Source organism: Sarcophilus harrisii, chromosome 1, assembly GCF_902635505.1.
Source record: "Sarcophilus harrisii chromosome 1, mSarHar1.11, whole genome shotgun sequence".
In the NCBI taxonomy this organism is placed as follows: Eukaryota; Metazoa; Chordata; class Mammalia; order Dasyuromorphia; family Dasyuridae; genus Sarcophilus; species Sarcophilus harrisii.
In genome coordinates, this window is record NC_045426.1 from 504,231,432 (window position 1) to 504,251,823 (window position 20,392).

At 33.7% G+C, this 20,392-nt stretch overlaps 1 protein-coding gene across 6 annotated transcripts in view; it reads left to right on the forward strand.

Moving 5' to 3' along the window:
• ANKRD12 (ankyrin repeat domain 12) overlaps positions 1 to 20,392 on the forward strand; it is a 173,980-nt gene that overhangs the window by 91,253 nt on the left and 62,335 nt on the right. For all 6 annotated transcript variants that reach the window (XM_012541541.3, XM_012541540.3, XM_023496243.2 and 3 more), the window contains 2 exons: positions 10,498 to 10,644; positions 18,806 to 19,009. In XM_012541541.3, coding sequence (XP_012396995.1) covers positions 10,498 to 10,644; positions 18,806 to 19,009 — 351 coding nt within the window. The remainder of the gene's footprint in view (positions 1 to 10,497; positions 10,645 to 18,805; positions 19,010 to 20,392) is intronic.

The following is a 20,392-nucleotide window of genomic DNA, read 5'->3' on the forward strand; positions in this document are numbered from 1 at the left end:
GCTCAAATATTTTTTAAAATTCATCTACTTTTGTCAATAGAAAAATAAATAAAATGTTACAGTTAATAGGATGGACTTTACCTCATTGTTATTAGTTACCTTCCAGGCCAGTTACTCATGAAAATCTACAAGTTGTAATACCGAGTCACTAGAAAGTTGCTACCATTAAAAGTAGCTATTGAAATGTTTCACATCCTACTCATATTTTCATTTATTTTCTGAGTATATATCAGCAACTTGATTGCAGCTGATTACTTGACACATTACCTAGTCATTCTTTTGCTTTAGCATGTTTCAGCTTTTTAGATTGTCCCTACTTGATTTCTTTTAATGCTTTCCCCCAAAGTTTTCCTAATTTCCTAAATATTTATTTTCAAGTTTAATCAAAGAGTATCTTTATAAAAATGACTTAGTGTCTTGTTGGCTTTTGAAAATGAAGTTTCCATTTTCAAAACAATAAAAAGAATTAAATGAAATGAATAATTATTAATTACTACGTGCTAATTGCTGAAGATACAGATAAAAGCAAGCAAGACAATTCTTGACCTTAAGAAACTTAAATTCTAAGGAGGGAACACTAGATATAAAAGGGAGCAAGAAAAAGATATGGAAAGAAAGCATGATGTAGATGCCTCATTCTGGGCAAGATATGGAGGAACTCACTTATCAGATCTTTGCACAGTGCCAGCCATATATTAAGTGCTTAATAAATACTTATCAATTTGACTTAACTTATACATGTCTTTTACTTTTCTGTTTTCTGTTATACAAGCTACCTTTATCAATTACATCTTATTTATTACAGTAAAACATCATTTATCTCTCATTTGAAAAGATAAAAGATATTCTAATTGAATGAATTTTCCAAACAACTAAAGTTTATTCTTATATACTTAACTAGGAATAATATAGCTATTTTGCGTAGAGTTTTTTCCCCCTTTTTTTCTATATGATTCAGAATCATTGTTATAAACATCAGTGATAATATATATTCTATATCTGAGGGGACCATTGAGGCATAATTGCCTGTACGTGGAACTAAAGATATTTGATACCAATCTTTAGACTCTAGGTATTACATAATGCATGGCTCCTGAGAAAATAAAAGATTATTTGATAGACTCTGCAATACATTAAATACCATCAACTTCCTACTTCAAGGACAGTTTTACATGATTTATTTTAATTAAATTTATCCAGTAATTTGATAGTTCACTAAATTTAGTGGTTTTATTTGTTTCTTCTTCACTTGTTTTCTATTTTGTATTGGTTAAACTTTTATGTTAATTTTGCTTTTACTGCTTAATCTGACAAAATGTTAAATAAAGTCTTCCTTAAATTGTCATTTTTAAAAGGAAAAAATAATTTAAATATACAAATCAAAATTCTGTAAAAAATAATTGTCTTGAAATATTTTAAAATAGATTGTTGAAGACCAGATGTTGAAAAGCATTGAATGTGAACTTTCATAGAGTAATTATGTTAACACTTTTTTTGTGTGTTTACCTAATGTATAGTTCCAATTTGGAGCAACAGAATTATTAACTAACAAATACTGTTATCTTTGTGATTTTCTTTTTCTTTCTAAACTTATAAAATCTTTCTATCACTCAACTTCTAGTTCTCTCCTTTAGATTTTAAAGTAACATATAGGGATTATATATTTTCTAAGTTAATATTTACTACGTACATTTCCTTTTCTCATTCATAGAGTTAGGCGTAAAACTTGATTCAATTGATAATGCTTTCTGACAAATAACATCCTTAAAGCATGTTAAAATATTTAGGAAAAGGATGTCATTTGTGAGTACAAGTTCATATCATTTTTTGTAAACAAAATCAGTTTTAAATATACTCCAAATCATCCTTATCTGAACTCCATTTTTCACATGTGGTTGATTGTTTGGGCTGTTCTAAATTCTAGATTTTAACTAGTAATTCCTGATATGGCTTAGATCAAAGTCATTCAGGTAAGCTTTAAATAGAGTTCAGTATAATTATACATCAAACTGCAAAGTATTTTTTTTCTGCACCTATAACAGAAGTTACTTAGATGCATTCTTAGAATTTTCTAAGAGCCTACATACTTTAATCAGAAGAGCAGTAATTTGCCATTATTTCTTTTAGACTTCATTGATAGAAATGCAGTGACACTTGAGTGTTGACTTTGTTTACCAGTACTCTTAAAATAATCAGCTTTTTTGTTCACAAGTATGACTGTAAATGGCTGATTTTTTTAAATGAGCCTCTTCCTTTTATTTTATTTCATCACTCAGTAGATAATATCTCATTTCAATCACTTGGTTTCTCTTCTCAGTTAAAAAGAGAGTTTACTTGAGGAAATATTAAGATCTTTAACTATTTCCATACTTCTTCAAGTACATTTTAGGAATATACCAGATGAATTCCTTTTGACTTATCTTAATTTAAAACCACGACCACCACAACAACAATTCTTTGACTGGCTGGACTTTTTTTTTGTTTGTTTAATGTAAGTTTGTCATTTCCTGCCGTGTACTTTTTCCCTTTTTTTCTGTCTCTTCTCATTCTATAGATTCAGATCTAGGACATACAAGTAAAAATTGGGGGAAGAGACTAATATCTTCTTACAGGACATAAAAAAACCAAAATATTCAGGTAATTAGATTATCAGGTGTTCCTCCTTCAGCCAGTGGTTTTTGTGATATTTATCATTAATAATTGTTACTATAGACTTCTTAGTTCAAAATCAGTCATTTCTAACAAAGATGAAGAAATACATTTAATTGAAGTAGTGAAATCTTAAAAATCACAATAACTTTCTAAAATAAACTTGAATATTTTAAAATATTCAAGTTTTCATTGACAAGAAATTTACATACTTTCACAAGCAGCATGGAAATATGTAACTCGTTTTCCTTTTATGTCTTCAGAAATAGTAAGTGGATTTATTATATATAATTATGTATGTTTCCAAAGGATATTTACAAATGCAAGGCAGTTAAGTTTCAATAAATTTACCATTTTCATTATTCTTTCTTCAGCCATTAACTCTACTGTAACTGTAGTTATTGTCAGCTGTAACTTGCCCTCATCTATTTACTTTTCAAAAGATAAGAATCCTCCAGCCATATTACTTAACACCTTATATGTTTGCAGCAGTTTTAAAGAAAAACAAATTAAAAGATTGGAGAAATGTCCTTAGTTGGAACCTCTGTTCTTCTGTTGTAGTCATATTTCATATAAGTATAGAGAGTATATTACCATAGTTAAGACAAAAGAATATAGAATAAATCAGGAGTAGTATAATGTATTCAAAAATAAATCTTAAATGTATTCTTAAATACATAAAGATTGATCTTTTGAGTATTTTTTAAAGCTTTCCTAACTGGAAGAGAATATTCTTTTTTTTTTAAATAATGTTCTAGTACACTTAATCCTTAAGTACTCAGACATCATATTTTATAATACAAAGTAGCTAATTATAAAGGAGTCAATATCTCTGAAAAAAACAACTGACTTTATATACCATTATTCTGAATAATGTTAATTTAGATTTATTTGTTACTGAAGTTACATATGTATTTGTCTTTAATCATCTGTGCCCTGCAATTTTTAGTATAACAGGAACATAATTTCTGTTATGCTATATAGTCAAAATTAAAATAAAAAATGAAAAGCCTTAACTTTATGTTCTACATGAGAGCTATGTACAGTGAGAGCTACAGACCAACTATCTCTTACAAATCATTAAGAATGAAGTACTCAGACTATTCTGACTGTTGGAAGTTTTAAATCCATGGATGTTTAAATCCAAGAATAATCCCAAAACCTTATTAGTTTTCTACAACTCAGTGGTGGTGCACTGAGAAATAATTCTTCAGATATTCCTATATAGCAGCTGTTAATTGATTGATCATTTATTCTTTGTAAAACAGCTCAAATATTTAATATCTTGCATATTGATAGCTATTCTAGAATAGGAGCCAATATAGTTTTCTCCTTGAAATTGTTAATTCGTAAACTAGTCCTAGAGCAAGACCTTTGTGTTCCCACAGAAGTTTGAAAATTGTGTCCACCCACATACATATACATATTTGAAAAAAATCAATTAATAAACATTTATTAAGCATTTAGTATATGCCAGGCACTGTGCTAAGTGATAGAAATACCCAAAAAAGGCATAAAATACACCTTGCCCTCAAAGAGCTCAGTCTAAGAGCCAACAATGTACAAACAAGCTTATACAAACAAAGAATATAATGGACGTAATCAATAAGAAAGACACTGGAATTACAGAGCATTAGGAAAAGCTTCCTGAAGATTGCATTTTATCTAAGACTTGAAGGAAGCCAGAAAGTCTAAGAGGTGGAAATAAAGAGGGAGAACATTTTGAGCATGAGTAACAGCTTGTGAAAAACTGATAGAGTCAAGAGATGGAGTTTTTTGGATTCAAGGAAGAGCAAGGAGGCCAATATCACTAGATCACAATGAGAGAAGGAACAGCAAGGGAGATGACAAGAAATATAGGGAGGGCCTGCTGCTCCCTTTGAAGTTTTGAGCCTTCTCCATATGAAATTAAATAAATGTGTGTGTGTGTGTGTGTGTGTGTGTGTGTGTGTGTGTGTGTTGTAAAACAGCATTGGCAGATTCTCCACTTGATAAATGGTCAAAGTACATGAACAATTTTTGGATGATGAAATTGAAACTATTTCCACTCATATCAAAGAGTGTTCCAAATCACTATGGACCAGAGAAATGGCAAATTAAGACAACTCTGAGATACCACTACACACCTGTCAGGAAAAAATAAAGATGAATGTTGGAGGGGATGTGGGAAAACTGGGACACTGATGCATTGTTGGTGGAGCTGAGAATACATACAGCCATTCTAGAGAGTAATCTGGAATTATGCCCCAAAAGTTATCAAACTGCTTACCCTTTGATCCAGCAGTGTTACTACTGGGCTTATATTCCAAAGAGATACTAAGGAAGGGAAAGGGACCCGTATGTGCAAGAATGTTTGTGGCGGCCCTGTTTGTAGTGGCTAGAAACTGGAAAATGAATAGATGCCCATCAATTGGAGAATGGCTGGATAAATTGTGGTATACGAATGTTATGGAATATTATTGTTCTGTAAGAAATGACCAGCAGGATGAATACAGAGAGGCTTGAAGAGACTTACATGAACTGATGCTGAGTGAAATGAGCAGAACCAGGAGATCATTATATACTTCAACAATACTGTATGAGGATGTATTCTGATGGAAGTAGATATCTTGGACAAAGAGAAGATCTAATTCAGTTCCAATTGATCAATAATGGAGAGAATCAGCTACACCCAAAGAAACAACACTGGGAAATGAGTGTAAACTGTTTGCATTTTTGTTTTTCTTCCTAGGAGGGGGTGGAGGGAGGGAAGGGAAAAGTTGGAACAGAAGTAAGTGCAAGGGATAATGTTGTAAAAAATTACCCCGGCATATGTTCTGTCAATAAAAAGTTATAATTAAAAAAAAACAGCATTGGCAGGCATTAAAAGTATATGCATTTATTTAGAAAGTACTAGGGACTTACCAATCAAAGGCCAGTCCTACGTAGAATATTTGGCTTGATGAAATATGAATGTGGTTTGGACTATACACAAGTATTTCGTAACTGATTCTGGTCTGCTTACTGTGTGTCTTTTTGATTGGTTACTGAACCAGAACTGGGTATGTGTTTGTGAAAGACTCCCACAAAAGGCAGGTCTTCTTCCTGCCCAGCTATGGAGTGAGGCAAATAAGCTATTATGAATGAAGGAAGGACCTTCGTCCTCTCACCTAGAACCAAGGCCATGAGTCCCACCCTTTCTGTTGCTTCTTTTCTTGTGTCTATTCTTACTCTGTTTCATGTGAAGAAGGAGCATTGGAGATAGACAAGTTTCATTCTTGCATGGCAGTCCAGTCAACAGGATGCTATGTGAAGCATGGCCTCAGCCTAGGTGAGAGAAGTCTAAGGCCCCTCTCCCAATGAGAAATCCACAGCAGCTTGTCCTCTTTACTTTAATAATACAATCAGGCAAGAAAAAGGTTTATTTCCCTTTTCTCTTTCCCTTCTTATCTGAGATTTTGTATTCACACCAATGACTCCATAGCCAATCAGAAAGATACATGGTAAGTGACCTGGAATTAGTCATAGAATACCTCTAACTGCTTCAGAGTCCATATAAGTGATTATATCAGGATCAATACTCTGTGCTTGGTAATAAGGATTGAGATTTCAATGCCTAAGAGTAATATTTAAAACTATCTTTTCTATCCTAGACAGATACCTACCCTACCTACCTCTGTGTACCTGCCTTTGAACTTGTTACACAGAAAAAAACTTTCTATCCTTTAAAATCCCCTACTTGATTTTGATAGAAAAGGTTACTCTTTGGCTTTTGTTGTTTGTTTTTTGTACTATTGTGTTGTTATTATTGTTTTAATTTGGATGGAGGCAGAAAAACTGATGAGAATTGATAGGGATTGGGTGTAGGGGAGATTCAATAATCCAAGACTAAGATTTTCTTTAGTTCTGAAATTGCATCCAAGTCTATAAAAAGATACTGAAGGAGTTACAAAGTTAATTTCTCTGTAGTTATCTAAAGAGTCAAGTGAATGTTTGGACTTTTTTACAGTCATAGAGATTTCTGGAAGGGTTGGGGAAAATGCTTTCAGTTATTTGGTATATATTGATAAATTACCCATTCATTAGTGAGCCTGGATTGATATTTTCTTTTTTTTTTTTTTTTTTTTTTTTTTAATTTAATAGCCTTTAATTTACAGGATATATTCATGGGTAACTTTACAGCATTAACAATTGCCAAACCTCTTGTTCCAATTTTTCACCTCTTACCCCCCCCCCCCCCTAAATGGCAGGATGACCAGTAGATGTTAAATATATTAAAATATAACTTAGATACACAATAAGTATACATGACCAAAACATTATTTTGCTGTACAAAAAGAATCAGACTCTGAATTATTGTACAATTAGCTTGTGAAGGAAATCAAAGATGCAGGTGTGCATAAATATAGGGACTGGGAATTCAATGTAATGGTTTTTAGTCATCTCCCAGAGTTCTTTTTCTGGGTATAGCTAGTTCAGTTCATTACTGCTCCATTAGAAATGATTTGGTTGATCTGTTGTTGAGGATGGCCTGATCCATCAGGACTGGTCATCATCTAGTATTGTTGTTGAAGTATATAATGATCTCCTGGTCCTGCTCATTTCACTTAGCATCAGTTCGTGTAAGTCTCTCCAGGCCTTTCTGAAATCAATGGATTGATATTTTCAAAATGTATTGATTACAGCATTAAAACTAGATGTTACATTTTTATACATAACCTAACCTTGTTCAAAAGACCGGGATCTACTTGTTTCAGAACTTGGAATTTCTGAATCTTTTTTTTTCTTGTGTAGGAGAGAAGGAAAGCTTTTGACTTTAAAATCAAGATGACAAACATTGTTATGTTTACAAAGGATATATTGAAAATAGTCCAATTCCTTTGGAGTATTACGGAGTTGAAAAAAGCACATTTTAGGACCTAATATTTTAGTGGTGGTCTCGCATCTGCTAATAGTGGCAGAGGTATCTTCAAATTGTGGTGATAATTATTAGTCATTTAGGTAACTCAGGGAGTAAAACACCAGACCTGCAGTGAGGAAGACTTAAAGTCAAATCCAACCTCTGATATTTAATAGCTGTGTTACTATGGCCAAGGAACTTATCTCTTGTCCTTAGTTTCCACATCTGTAAAATGGGGATATTAATTGCTTTTACTTTCCAGGGTCATTATGAGTCCCAAAAAAGATAATTATAAATCACTTAACACAGTGCTTGATACATATTAAGTTCTATATGTGTTAGTTACTATCATTATTATTATTAGATACTTCTCAACATCTTATCTAAACATTTATTATATACATATTTTTACCTCAGTCACCAAACTTTTATTAGTACCCTGTTGTATGCTGATTACTAGGAATGCATATCTCATTACCCCTGAAAAACATTAAATCAGATAAATTATTAAGTCCAATAACCAAATGAAGGAAGAAAATAGAATGCAAGTGAGTGCTTGGAATGTTTTCTCTTTTGCTACATAGCAAAAATCATCATCTCTATATGTATTTATGTTACATCAAATATAGAATACTGAAGTTAATCAGAACCCTAAAGAGCTTGAATTTGTGCCACATTGCCATTAAATTGTGTCCTGTTTTCCATATTTTTACTGTGAAAACATTTTATTTTACAAAGAAATTTAATAAATATGTCATTTTTGAAAATGAAAAAATAAAAGAATGTATTGCTGTGATAAAGACCTTTAAAAGGAAATAATAAACCTTTTTTAAAAATTTCTACTTATATTTTACTTCAAACAAAACACAGATGGTTGATAACATGCTAATACCTTATGTAACTAATTTTGATTATTTTAATGATAGGACAATAAATTAACTATTTTCCTTAGATTTAATTTCATTAGTGTTTTGCCTAGTCTTGAAGAATAGCCCTCCATCGATAGTATTAAACTAAGTATTCACCGATGTGAAAACAAAGATACAATATTTGAATACTTAGGGAACTAAGAGGAATGAAGTAGTTCCAGAGATATGGTTTGTGATGAAGATATGAAGGAAGCAGAAAAAGAAGACTAAATCTGTATATGTTTAGAGGATGGATACGTTGTTTTTAACGGCTTTTTCTTGAGTGGTAGGACAATCTTATCCTGATAATTGGAACCAAAATTTTAAAAGAAACCAAAGTTAAAATTATTTTAGCTCCTTTATCATAGGTGTCCTCTAAGGAAAAAAATATATATATTCTTAGGATCGATGATAGGTTCCCTAGAGTACTGAGTTATAATTAATTTTCTTTCACTCTTCTGCTGTCAGTCCCATTAGGGTCCTCACTTCTAGTCTCATTCCCCCAACATAGTGGATGGATACTCTTTCAGAATCCCAGCATATTTGATATAGAAGACACCCTAATTTGGTATATAACAATTTACAGGTGAGAAAAATCTGACACCTAGAGTAGAAAAGAAATTATCTTATATGCAACAGACATAGTTGTAAATGATAGAACCACGATTGGCACCCAAACACTGGCATCAAATCAAGTACTCTTTCTAAGAAATCATGTTTCTTTCTCCTTTCCCCCAATACTACACAAAGTACCATATCCCTAGCAAAGTGGGAATGTACTTTGGCATTTTTTCACAGAGGAGTAGTCTGAACCAACTTCAGGGTACCAGTTACCAGGTTTCTAGATCTATTTCTTTGATCGGTAATCCTTCCGAGCTAGAAGATACCAAAACTTTCCCTTTTGCTACTGAAGTACAAAAGGATTCATATTTCATACTTGAATTACTTTGCTCCTTGGTCTATTACATGGATAAGATCATAATTATAGGGCATAAAAAGTAAGGTCAGTCTGATCAGTATTTTGAGGCATAGTCAGTAAGTGAGTATATCCAGAGCATATGAAACTGCTGTCCACACTTTCTCAGATGGATAGAAGTATTAGTTAATGTTCCCTGCCTTGCATTTGAAATTTTTTCCCCTCACTAGATGGATCCTCTAACTTTTCTCCAAAGCCCAAATGGCTCTTGAATCAGAAATCTAGACATTTCCGTAATTTGGTTCTAAAAGCCTTGTAGAACCTAAAATTTCCAAGAACCTTCCCCCACACACACACCCCCAAAAATAATAATAATCTTTGAGCAAGCCATGACTTTATTGCTATTCAGAACAGGTTTCTTGGAAATGTCCTTGTCCTTAAAGATTCTTGGAATTCTGTGAATAATAGGTAGAATACCACTTAGCCATTTTGAATCTTGAAAGAGGATCTGGAACCTTTACCTAAGACATTCCATAGTCTTTACTAAGCCATCAATTAATTAATTATGCGTTCTTAGAATACCCTGGGACTTGCTGTAATTATGTCTATGGTGAGAATCTGTCTAAAATGTCTTGAATTCTTGGTTTCTGAAAGCATAGAAGATCTTTATTAGATTAACCAAAATAACTGAAGTTATAAAGTTATCAGATTTAAAGAAAAATATGTTTATGTGGGGCATGCAAGTCATTAGTTAAAGGGAAAGATTGTAAATTATCAAAAGCAAAGAAGATTGTATAAAATTAAGAAATAGAGAAAGGAACTGTTACTTGAGGTTGTTAAAATTTGATAAAAGAAATCATTAAAATGGAAAACATTTTCAGAATAATTTAGCTGATATAGTCTGTGAACTCTAAAAAAAGTAAAAAATCTCTAAGAAACATTGTTATATTAAATTGCGTTTTGAACTCATCTACTAAAGAGATGCTTTCAAACAGAAGTTTACATTTCTTTTGCACAGATACAGGATGGTCCAAAGTCTCAGCATAGTTTTAAATTTTAATAGCTTAAATACGTTAGAAAGAATATAACTCTTTTTTTCTTTGACTACTTAATTGTTTCATAATCATATATATTAATATTTCCAGAGAAAGAAGGCCCAGAGAAGAAGAAAACCAAAAAGGAGGCTGGAAATAAAAAATCAACACCTGTTAGCATTCTTTTTGGTTACCCATTATCTGAACGCAAACAGATGGCCCTTGTGATGCAGATGACAGCAAGAGACAACAGTCCAGGTGATGATTTTAAGTTCCTATGAATTACTCCTTTGATTTTCTTCATTAACACTTAATGCTATGTTTACTTGTTAAAATAAAAACTTGAAATATATGAACCTTTTTCTGCAGTTGCCTTTAGCATTAATGTGTATATATTTTTTTAACATTTCATGTATATTATTTTGTATTTTTATATTTTTAAAGATTAGATAAGCTCTAAGAATTCTAATTTTATGTTAAAATACTATCAGTAGTAATAGTGAAAGAAGATTTCAATGATTTTCTTTCCATTTTCTATTTCTTGAAAATAGCATGTAATTTTTCCTATAAATACTTTAGATTTTTTAAAAGTTTTCATAAAATTATTTCTAAATTTGAACATTTCCATCCTTTAATTCATTGGCTCCCTACTAATGCTATTTTGATAAAGAAGCATAATTCAGTTTTTTCTATTACTCTTTTAATAATATAATGTACTATTTAAACGTTGTATATACAGTTTTAGGAGTCCTGTTTGAAATAATTTCTAGCAGTATAGATATACTTACAAATTAATCATCATTCCAAAAATCAGACGACAGCTCAATTTAATGTCAGCATTTTCACATAGATCTATTCTGAATATTTTCTTCCAGTAGTGAAAATTATACAACTTATGCACGCCAGTTCCTCCTGTGTTATTTTTGTCTAGGTTCTTTTATAGACTCCCACAGAGAGTTTACTTTGTATTTCAGAGACCTTCTTTTCAGTCTTTTTTTGCATTTTCTGAGAGACAGCATAGTTTGGGGAATAATAATCTGAATGTGGAATTAGAAAGATCTGGGTTCCAGTGCTGCTTCAGGTATTTCTAGATTTGCAGCATAGACTAGTTACCTTCTTGAAGCCCTGCTTTCCCATCTCTTATTGGGGATAATAGCAGTTCTTAAAATTTTATTGTGAGACTTAAATGAGATAATGTGTATATAAAGTTAATTGAAAACATTAAAAAGCTCTGTGTGAACATCCAGGAGGCAACATGGCATCATGGATAAAGGTACTAAGGAAACCCTTGTTCAAGTCCTTCTGTTTCAGTTTTGTGACCCAGGAGGAAATGTCAAATAGGCAATCCAAGATAGAACTGGACTGCAGAAGAAAGATAAGGACTGGATATGAAGATTTAGGCGTCATCTGAATGGAAATGAAATTGAATCCTTGGGAACTGATAAAATACTCTGACAGACAATGTAAAGAAAGAAGAAGAGAGGCCAATACAGAACCCTGGACTATTCCTAGGCATAAAGAAAAAAATATAGCTGATGAATCTACAAAGGAAATTAAGATAGGAAGATGTCCATAACTAAGCAGTATTCTAAAAATCCAGGGAGAAAAAAATGTACAAAAGTAAGATATGGTCAACAGCATGAACTGCTACAAAAAGGTCAAGAAAAACTTGACTAAGGAAAGGCCAGTGGATGTTTCAATTTGAAGATCGTTGATAGATTACTTCAGATGCAGGGGTCCTCAAACTTTTTAAATAGGGGGCCAGTTCACTGTCCCTCAGACTGTTGGAGGGCCAGACTATAGTAAAAACAAAAACTTTGTCTTGTGGGCCTTTAAATAAAGAAACTTCATAGCCCTGGATGAGGGGGATAATCATCCTCAGCTGCCGCATCTGGCTGTGGGCCATAGTTTGAGGACCCCTGCTTCAGAGTCATTTCACAATTAACTCTGATTGCCCTTATCATTCTAATATGTACACAAGACAACATTGCTGAAGACCTCATGCTAAAAAGCATGGGAGCAAGCACACAGCCTTGCTTCACTTCATTGGAAAGTGTAAGAACATCATCTATTAACCACAACTCCTACAAGCATGCCCATCATGCTTGAAAAACTGTTAAACTTCTCCAGGCAAACAGGTTTTGCCATAATTTTCCACAAGCCCTCACTTCTGACAGTTTTGAAGACCTTGATCAGATCAAGGAACAGACCTGTGTTTTGCTCCTTCTGAAGTTGTGGGGCAGCAAACACCATATCATCCATTCCTTGGCACTTTGTGAAAAGCCACACTAACTTTGAATAGATGACCATCTTCCAGGTGAAGGATCAGTCTATTACCAAGGACTTTGACAAGACTCTTGCCAGCAGTGACTTAAGAGAGAGACCCACCCCTATGGTAGTTACAGAACAATTCATTTTTTTTACTGTTATAGTGATGGACATTGGAATCATCTTTGAATTCCTGGGGGATAACCTCTTCTTGCCATGTAACCTGGAAATTTTATCATCTTTTGTAAGAGCAGGGGATCTCTCCACTTCTTAATTTCAGTTGGAATAAAATCAGTATCAGTTACTTTGCGACATGAGAAGAACCCAAAAACCTCTTCTTCAGTTGGAAATTTGGCTAGAGAAGGATTGATTTCAACCTGGGGTACACAGTCAATGGCTTCAGAATTGAGTCAACTCTCACCCTGTTGTTAAATTATTTAACCTGAAAAAGCTACAAGCAAAGACTTACATGTGAAGAGAATTAGTAAATGATACTTTGTTGCCAGATGATTGCATACTCAATGCAGACTGTAAAACTGATATAACAAAATATGGATTGATTTTCTGCTGCCCGTGATAATATTGGCCTAACAATTAATACCTAGAAAACACAAGTCCTCCATCAGCCAGCACCCCACCATCCATCCATACATGGAGCCATCAGTCACAGCAAATGGAGAAATATTGAATACTGTGGATAAATTCATCTACTTTGGCAGCATATTTTCTGAGTATATACATATATGTGATGAGATTGAGGCATGCATTACCATAACTAGCTCAGTGTTAAGAGGTCTGAAGCAAAGAGAAGAGTATTATTAAACTGACTACCAAACCAAAAGTCTGCTGAACTCATTGTTGTATGCCTATGAAACCTGGATAGTATATGAGCATCACACTAGGAAAACAAATCACTTCCATTTGAGTTGTTTTAGGAATATTCTGAAGATCATCTGGCAATATAAGGTATCCAACATTGAGGATCTTTGTTGAGCTAAATTACCAAAGCATTCAGACTCTACTAAAGAGAGCGCAGTTCCAATTAGCTGGCCACATATGCTAAACATACGTTTGCCTAGAAGACTCCTTTATAGAGAACTTACACAAGGAAAGCATTCACATAAAAGTCAGAAAGAAGTGCTACAAGGACACTCTTAAGGCCTCTCTAAAAAGAAACTAACCAACCAACATAGAGTGCCCACATCAAAAAAGGTGCTGTTCATTATGAGCAAAGCAGAACTAAAGTATTTCAAAAGAAATATGAGATGCACAAATTTAGAGAAATCTCCACTTCACATGTTCATGTGGATTATTTGGGTTTATGTTGCGGTAGAGCATTTCAGGCCCATATTTATCTGATGAGCCAGTCAGATACATTACCTTGATTTCAACATAATAATGTTGTTTTAGTCCTCTTTGAGAATGAAGGACAACTATCAGTATGCATAAGAAACCATTAGAGGAGAGCCTTTAAAGTAGTATTTTCTGCTTTTAAATCCTTTTTTTTTTTTTTTTTGTTAACACCATGGGATCTTGTATTCTCTATAATTTTCAATTACATGATTCTCAAATTGTGGTCCACTGTTTAAAAAAAAAAAAAACCCACAGCAAATCTCTGTACTACTCCAATAGATAATTAGTCAAAGATTTTAAGAAGGTAATCTTGAAGAGAACTATTAGCAACCATAGAAAAATATGTTATAAATCACTATTAGTAGAAATTCAAATGAAAACAACGCTGAAGTTTTACCTTTAATCCACCACATGAAGATCAGTAAATTAAGCACCTACTAATTGCCAGGAACTATACTAGGTGCTGGTCATACAAGTCCAAAGAATGAAGCCATCTGTAATGAGTGTACATTCTAATGGGGAGAAAACAAGTTCATAAAAAACATGTTCAACATAAATAATATAGAACAAAGTATTTAAATACAAATGGAATATCAGAAGCAAGACATTACAGTTCAGGCTTTATGCAAAGTTGGTTCCAGAACAGTATTTTAAAGGAAGAGGGAGAGCCTATGAAGCAGTCGTCAGGGAAAGTATGTGTTTCAGGTAAGGGAGGTGTCCAAAAGCAATGAAGATGGGATGACAGTGTCTTCTCTGAGGAGTATAGATAAAATGCTGGTTTATCTGTATGTTGGAATGGATATGGAATGGGGAGTTATTTCCAATGTCTTGTCTTAACTTAAAAGATAGATTGACTTGAGGCAGTTAGGAGGCTGTTGTAAAAAATCTAGGTGAGAAATAATGAAAGCCTAAATTAAGGTGATAGGTATGTGAGTAGAAAGAATGCATCAGATTCGAGATGATGTGAAAGTAAAAACAACAAGAATTGGCAATTCACTGGGAATAGAGTGAGGAAAAGTCTTAAGAAAAACAATACTGAGGCTATGAACCTGGGAGACTAGAAGAATGATGGTTCCTTGGAGAGTAATAGAGAGATTTGGGGAGAAAGTGAAGAACAAAACAAAATATAGATAAATCTGGAAGAGGGGAAAGTTTAGAGGAAAGATAAATTCAGTTTTAGATGTATTGAGTTCAAGATAATCTCTGGGAACATCCAATTTGAAATGTTCAGTAGACCAGACTGAGTTAAGGAAAGAAAATGAAGTTAGATATAGAACTGTCTTTGGAGATAATACTTAAAGTATCTAATGAGCTAATGAGATTGCTAATTAAAGAGTGAAGGAGAGAATAATCTAGAACAGAACTTTAAGGAGTACTTGAAGTAAGAGTGTGATGTAGATAATTAGCTAACAAAGAAGTTAGCTAGGAAACCAACCCAGAGAGAAAAGTATCTCTAGAAGAAGATGGTCAACAGTGTCAAATGTAGCAGAGAAGTCAAGAAGAATATGGACTGAGAAAAGAATATTGGATCTAGCAGTTAAGAGCATTGGTATATCATTGCAACGCATGTTTTCCATATGCTACAGTTATCTTTATTGTGATTTTGGTTTTTGGGGTTTTTTTTTTTTTTTTGGTGGCGTTTTTTTGATTTGTTTGTTTTTTTTGTTTATACTTATCATGAACAGCACAGAGCATGAAAACAAAATGATCCATGAAATTGGTAAATCATAAAAGTAAACGTAATAGGACTAAGCATGTTAAGTGTGGTTTTGAAAAGATGAATTTTACAAATAAAAAAGAAGGAAAAGAAATAACTGCATAGGACTTGCTATGTTCTGGACATTGGGATAGATGCTTTATGAATATTACATTTGATCCTCACAGCAACTTTAGGGGTTATTATTTTTTTTACAGTGAAAAAAGTTGTTACATTTTACAGCAAAACTGAGGCTGAGAGATTGTTAACTTGCTCTCACAGCTAGTAATTGTCTGAGTCTGGATTTGAATTCAGATATTCCTGATTCCAGACCTAGGATTCTACCTATTGTATTTCCTACAAGAATAAGATAACAACAATATTTATCTTCAGTTTTTCTGAAAAAAAAAATCTCACCAATATGAGTATGATATGGCAACTAAGAAAGTTAATGCAGTCCTTACATTTAGGAAAGCAATATGTCTAGAAGTAGAGAGATGATTCTATTCTACTTTGTCTCAGTCAGATTGCAGATCTTTTGCTTTTTTGAAAAAAAAATTCTGGACACCACAAATATTGATAAGAGAGAACAAACAAAATGCAAAGATCCCAGAAAAATCAATGTCATATGAGAATAAATTGATAGAAAGGGGGATGGAAGGATCTAAGAGGTTAGAATAGCAGAAAAAAAGTGGAGCTGAGGTCTTCCATAAAACTCCACAAAAAGATAAAAAAATGTATTCCACCGAATTCTGAGTGGAGAATCCCAGAAAAATCAACGAATCATTGTTTTAGTATTGTTTATCACAAAAAGATAGAGAGGTCTGCAGGCTCTAGAAAGGGTTCTAGCAGTAATAGCCATGCAGAGTATTCTAACACAGAGACTGAAAGAGGCCCAAAGATTTGCATCAGAGTAAGAAATAACAACAGACTCATATAGAGGGGCCTGATCTTATGCAGGATCCAAGAATAGCACTGCCACTAACTCCGCGGTTCCAAATCACCATGATTTGGGGCAGACTGAAGAGGGTACCTGAACCTAGTATGCCAGATTGAAGGAATAGTCACAGAACCTACACTAGGTACTAAATGAGAAAGAAGTGTACAATCAAGCAATAGCTATTTTGTTTTGACTCTCAGATTAGAGCAAGATCTCGTATGCAGCTCGTAGCCCAACATGAAACCTAGCCTATGGTAAAATAACCAAAACATGAAATTCAGGCCAAAAGGAAGCCAATAGGTCCGTCATTCTGAATCAGCAGAAGTTTTCAACTGGACTGATAGTGGCTGAGCCTAATAGCAGGCTTACTGGAATTCCATTCAGGGATGATTGCATAGATGTGTTTCTCAGACCCAAAATTCAGTTAGGAAATTGCAGAGTTTAAACCAGGAGGGCAGTGGTCAGACTTTGCCCTGAATCAGATTACTTTGGAAGCACTGAAAACTTGTAGATCCATAGTCTCAGCTTTCCCTAGTTCCTAGAATAACATAGCATGTCAGTATCCTAAGCAGGTAGCAATATGATTCAAGTAATCAGAAGCTCAGAATGGACATTCTTTTTCAAATCCATTCTTTAAGTATCCAGAGCTTATCCCTAACATTACTGAGTATGTCGTTCTCTGAGTCCCCTTCAAAGGTTGAGATTCTGTAATTCTTACATTTTAAAACTGTGAATTGTAAAAAGAATGTGTAATTGCAAGAACATATATATTTTCAAGTAAAAGTTTATGAATATATATATGTTCTCAAACTATGTTTTGAGGTTCAAATTTTAGCCCCACTACAGGGTATACTAAGAATCATTTTTACATTTTAAAATATTATACAATTTAATTTTATTAGCTTGCTGGCTGACCTGCAGAAACAGGTGGTGGGCTAGAGGTAGCCTACAAGCTGTAGTTTACTAATCTATTCTATATCATTAGCAATTTACATATTCCTTTTGTATAGTCATTCTTGGGTCATATTTAAGAGTTAAATGATAAACTTTTCCACACACAAAAAAACACTGCGAACTACTGGTTCAGATGCTTGCTTTACTAGCTATATAAAACATTTGAAATTACACAAAAATTGGGGGCAACTTTGAAGATAACTTTGGAAATGAAAAGGAAGATTTTCACAAGTGCTAGGCCTGGGATCAGGAAGACATCTCTCCCTATAACTTTGTTATTCTGGACAAGTCCCTTAACCCAGTTTGCCTCAGTGTCTTCATCTGTAAAATGAGCTGGAAAAAGAAATGGCAGATCATTCCATTATCTCTGTTAAAAAGATCCCTGATGAGGTCACAAAGAGATAGATATGATTGAAAATGACTGAACAACATCTATAAATTTTTCACATTGCAGAATTGATTGAAAATTATACAGATTTCAAGATCCCACTGTGCTTATCATATTGTATCACAGTGAAACTCTGCTATACTTTCTCTTCCTGTACAGTTCATATACCTGTTTCTCATGATTCTAGTACAGAAGTGCACAACTTGATGGAGGTCTTCCTTTCTATTTCTATATTGCCTCAGAGTTTTCATATATATCATTTGGTTTTTCCATTTTTCATTGTTTTTTTTTCTCCTTTCATGACCAGTCTAACTCCTTTTATGATTATACAAATCCTTAATCATTCATTTTATGGTATCATTGAGAACATAATACTAACTCCCTGTGGCTGACACATAGCTACATTAGCTCAGTTATAGGTTTCATAAAGGAGAATCTTAACATGCTTGTTGAAAGCACAAGCCCAGAAGGAATTAATAGTGTTCTTAGCTCCTCTTATTATACTTGATGCTTTAATGTAGTATCTTTAAGTGTATTACCAAATATTTTGTAGAATTTCTTTATATCAGCTTATATAAAATTTGATAGTCCTAAGGAAAAATCTTTTAGGGTATGGTTAAACCAATTTTCCAAGAAATTAAATTTTCAGTGCTGTACAAGGAATTAATACTGTTCTTGTGGTAGAACAACAAAATTATGTGCACATTGTTCATTCATGTCAGAGTTTCACTAATGTTTGCTGAAGGCTTTAATATCCCAAAGCAAAACAATCCTCATAAGTCCCACTTTTTAAAACTTTTGACTTTCTTTTTACTTACAGATTCCACTCCAAATCATCCTTCACAGACAACGCCAGCAGCACAAAAGAAGACTCCCAGTTCCTCATCACGACAAAAGGACAAAGTTAACAAAAGAAATGAGCGTGGGGAGACACCTTTGCACATGGCAGCTATTCGAGGAGATGTGAAACAAGTCAAAGAGTTAATAAGTTTAGGGGCAAATGTGAATGTGAAAGATTTTGCAGGTAAGTTGGCAATTCAAAGTTGATATAACTGGACCTGAATATATACTAACAATTTCTATCTATATTGCCATATGCCAGTAAGTATTTGCTTCCTTAATTTTTAATTTTAAAAATTTATTGCAAAGGACTTTAGGGTATGATGGCTATCTGAACAGATAGAGGCAGGCAGGCAGTCTGGATTCCATAGACAACAACCTAAACATAGCAGTGAAACAAATAGTGATCAAGACATTCTGGGAGAAACTGTATTATGTGACTTTTACCTCTTTTCCTCTGAAATGCAAAAAAAGGCACTCAAAAACCCCAAGAAAGGGAAACTCCAAAAAAAGTCAACACTGGTATAGGCAAAGAAACTTCTTGGCACAAACAGAAATATCTGAACCTACAAGTATATTCAGAGACAACAAGGCAGAGAGCTCTCACAAGAAAGCTCCAAAATGGTCAAAAATCCCACAATATGAACCTCGGAAATAAAGAAACCCAGTAACAACTGCTCTAGGTATAACAGAATTCAGACTAGGACACCTCAGGCTCTGAATTCTATGGCACTGTGTCAGGAGATGTCATAAAATACCCTAAGGATGCAGCCCTGTGAAGAACCTCAATGACCTAGAGTATCCTAAAACCTACCATCTACTTGTAGTAGAAACATATCTTCAGAGGTAGAAATCAGCTCAGAAACTTAGCTATTTTAGATTAAACCTAACTCAAGCCAGTTTGTAGTTTGTTTGTTTCAGTTTAATATTAGAACAAAATGAAACATTTGTATGTCATTCAGCAGTTAAATAGAAAAGATATTTCCTTACCCATAGCAGGAAAAACATTCAATAAGGATATAGACACTGTGAACACCTCAAGTTGATTTAACTTTAAGAATTATCAGACTCACTAAAAACCAAGATGTCTATATTATTGTACTCTAATAGATTTTAGGCATTCCTTGGCAGAACCAAGACTAGAACTTAGGTCTCCTCATTCCTAGCCCAGTACTTTTCCATTATATCATGGTGTTACAATTCCTGGTAATACTCCCAACCTCCCTTTCCAAGCTCCATCATTTGTGCTTTCAAACAGGTAGTACCTTCTAAGGAGTTGGAACCCCATGAATTGGGCAGAACAGTGCATAGGTTAGTTGCTGTGCTATCTAGTATCAAAAGCTCACTTAGAGGGGCTAGGAAGGACAAGAAAAGACAAGGGTTTGCTCAAGATGGGCATTGAGGAAAACTGATTCTATTGTATCCTCTCATCCATTGCCTTAGATTTTACTTGTTGCTGTTTAGAAGGAACACATTGCCACATACTATGCAAATATGCTATTGTATATGTGCACTCTCACGTTCCTATACCAAACCTCAAATGAATACCTCATGAACACACTGTACA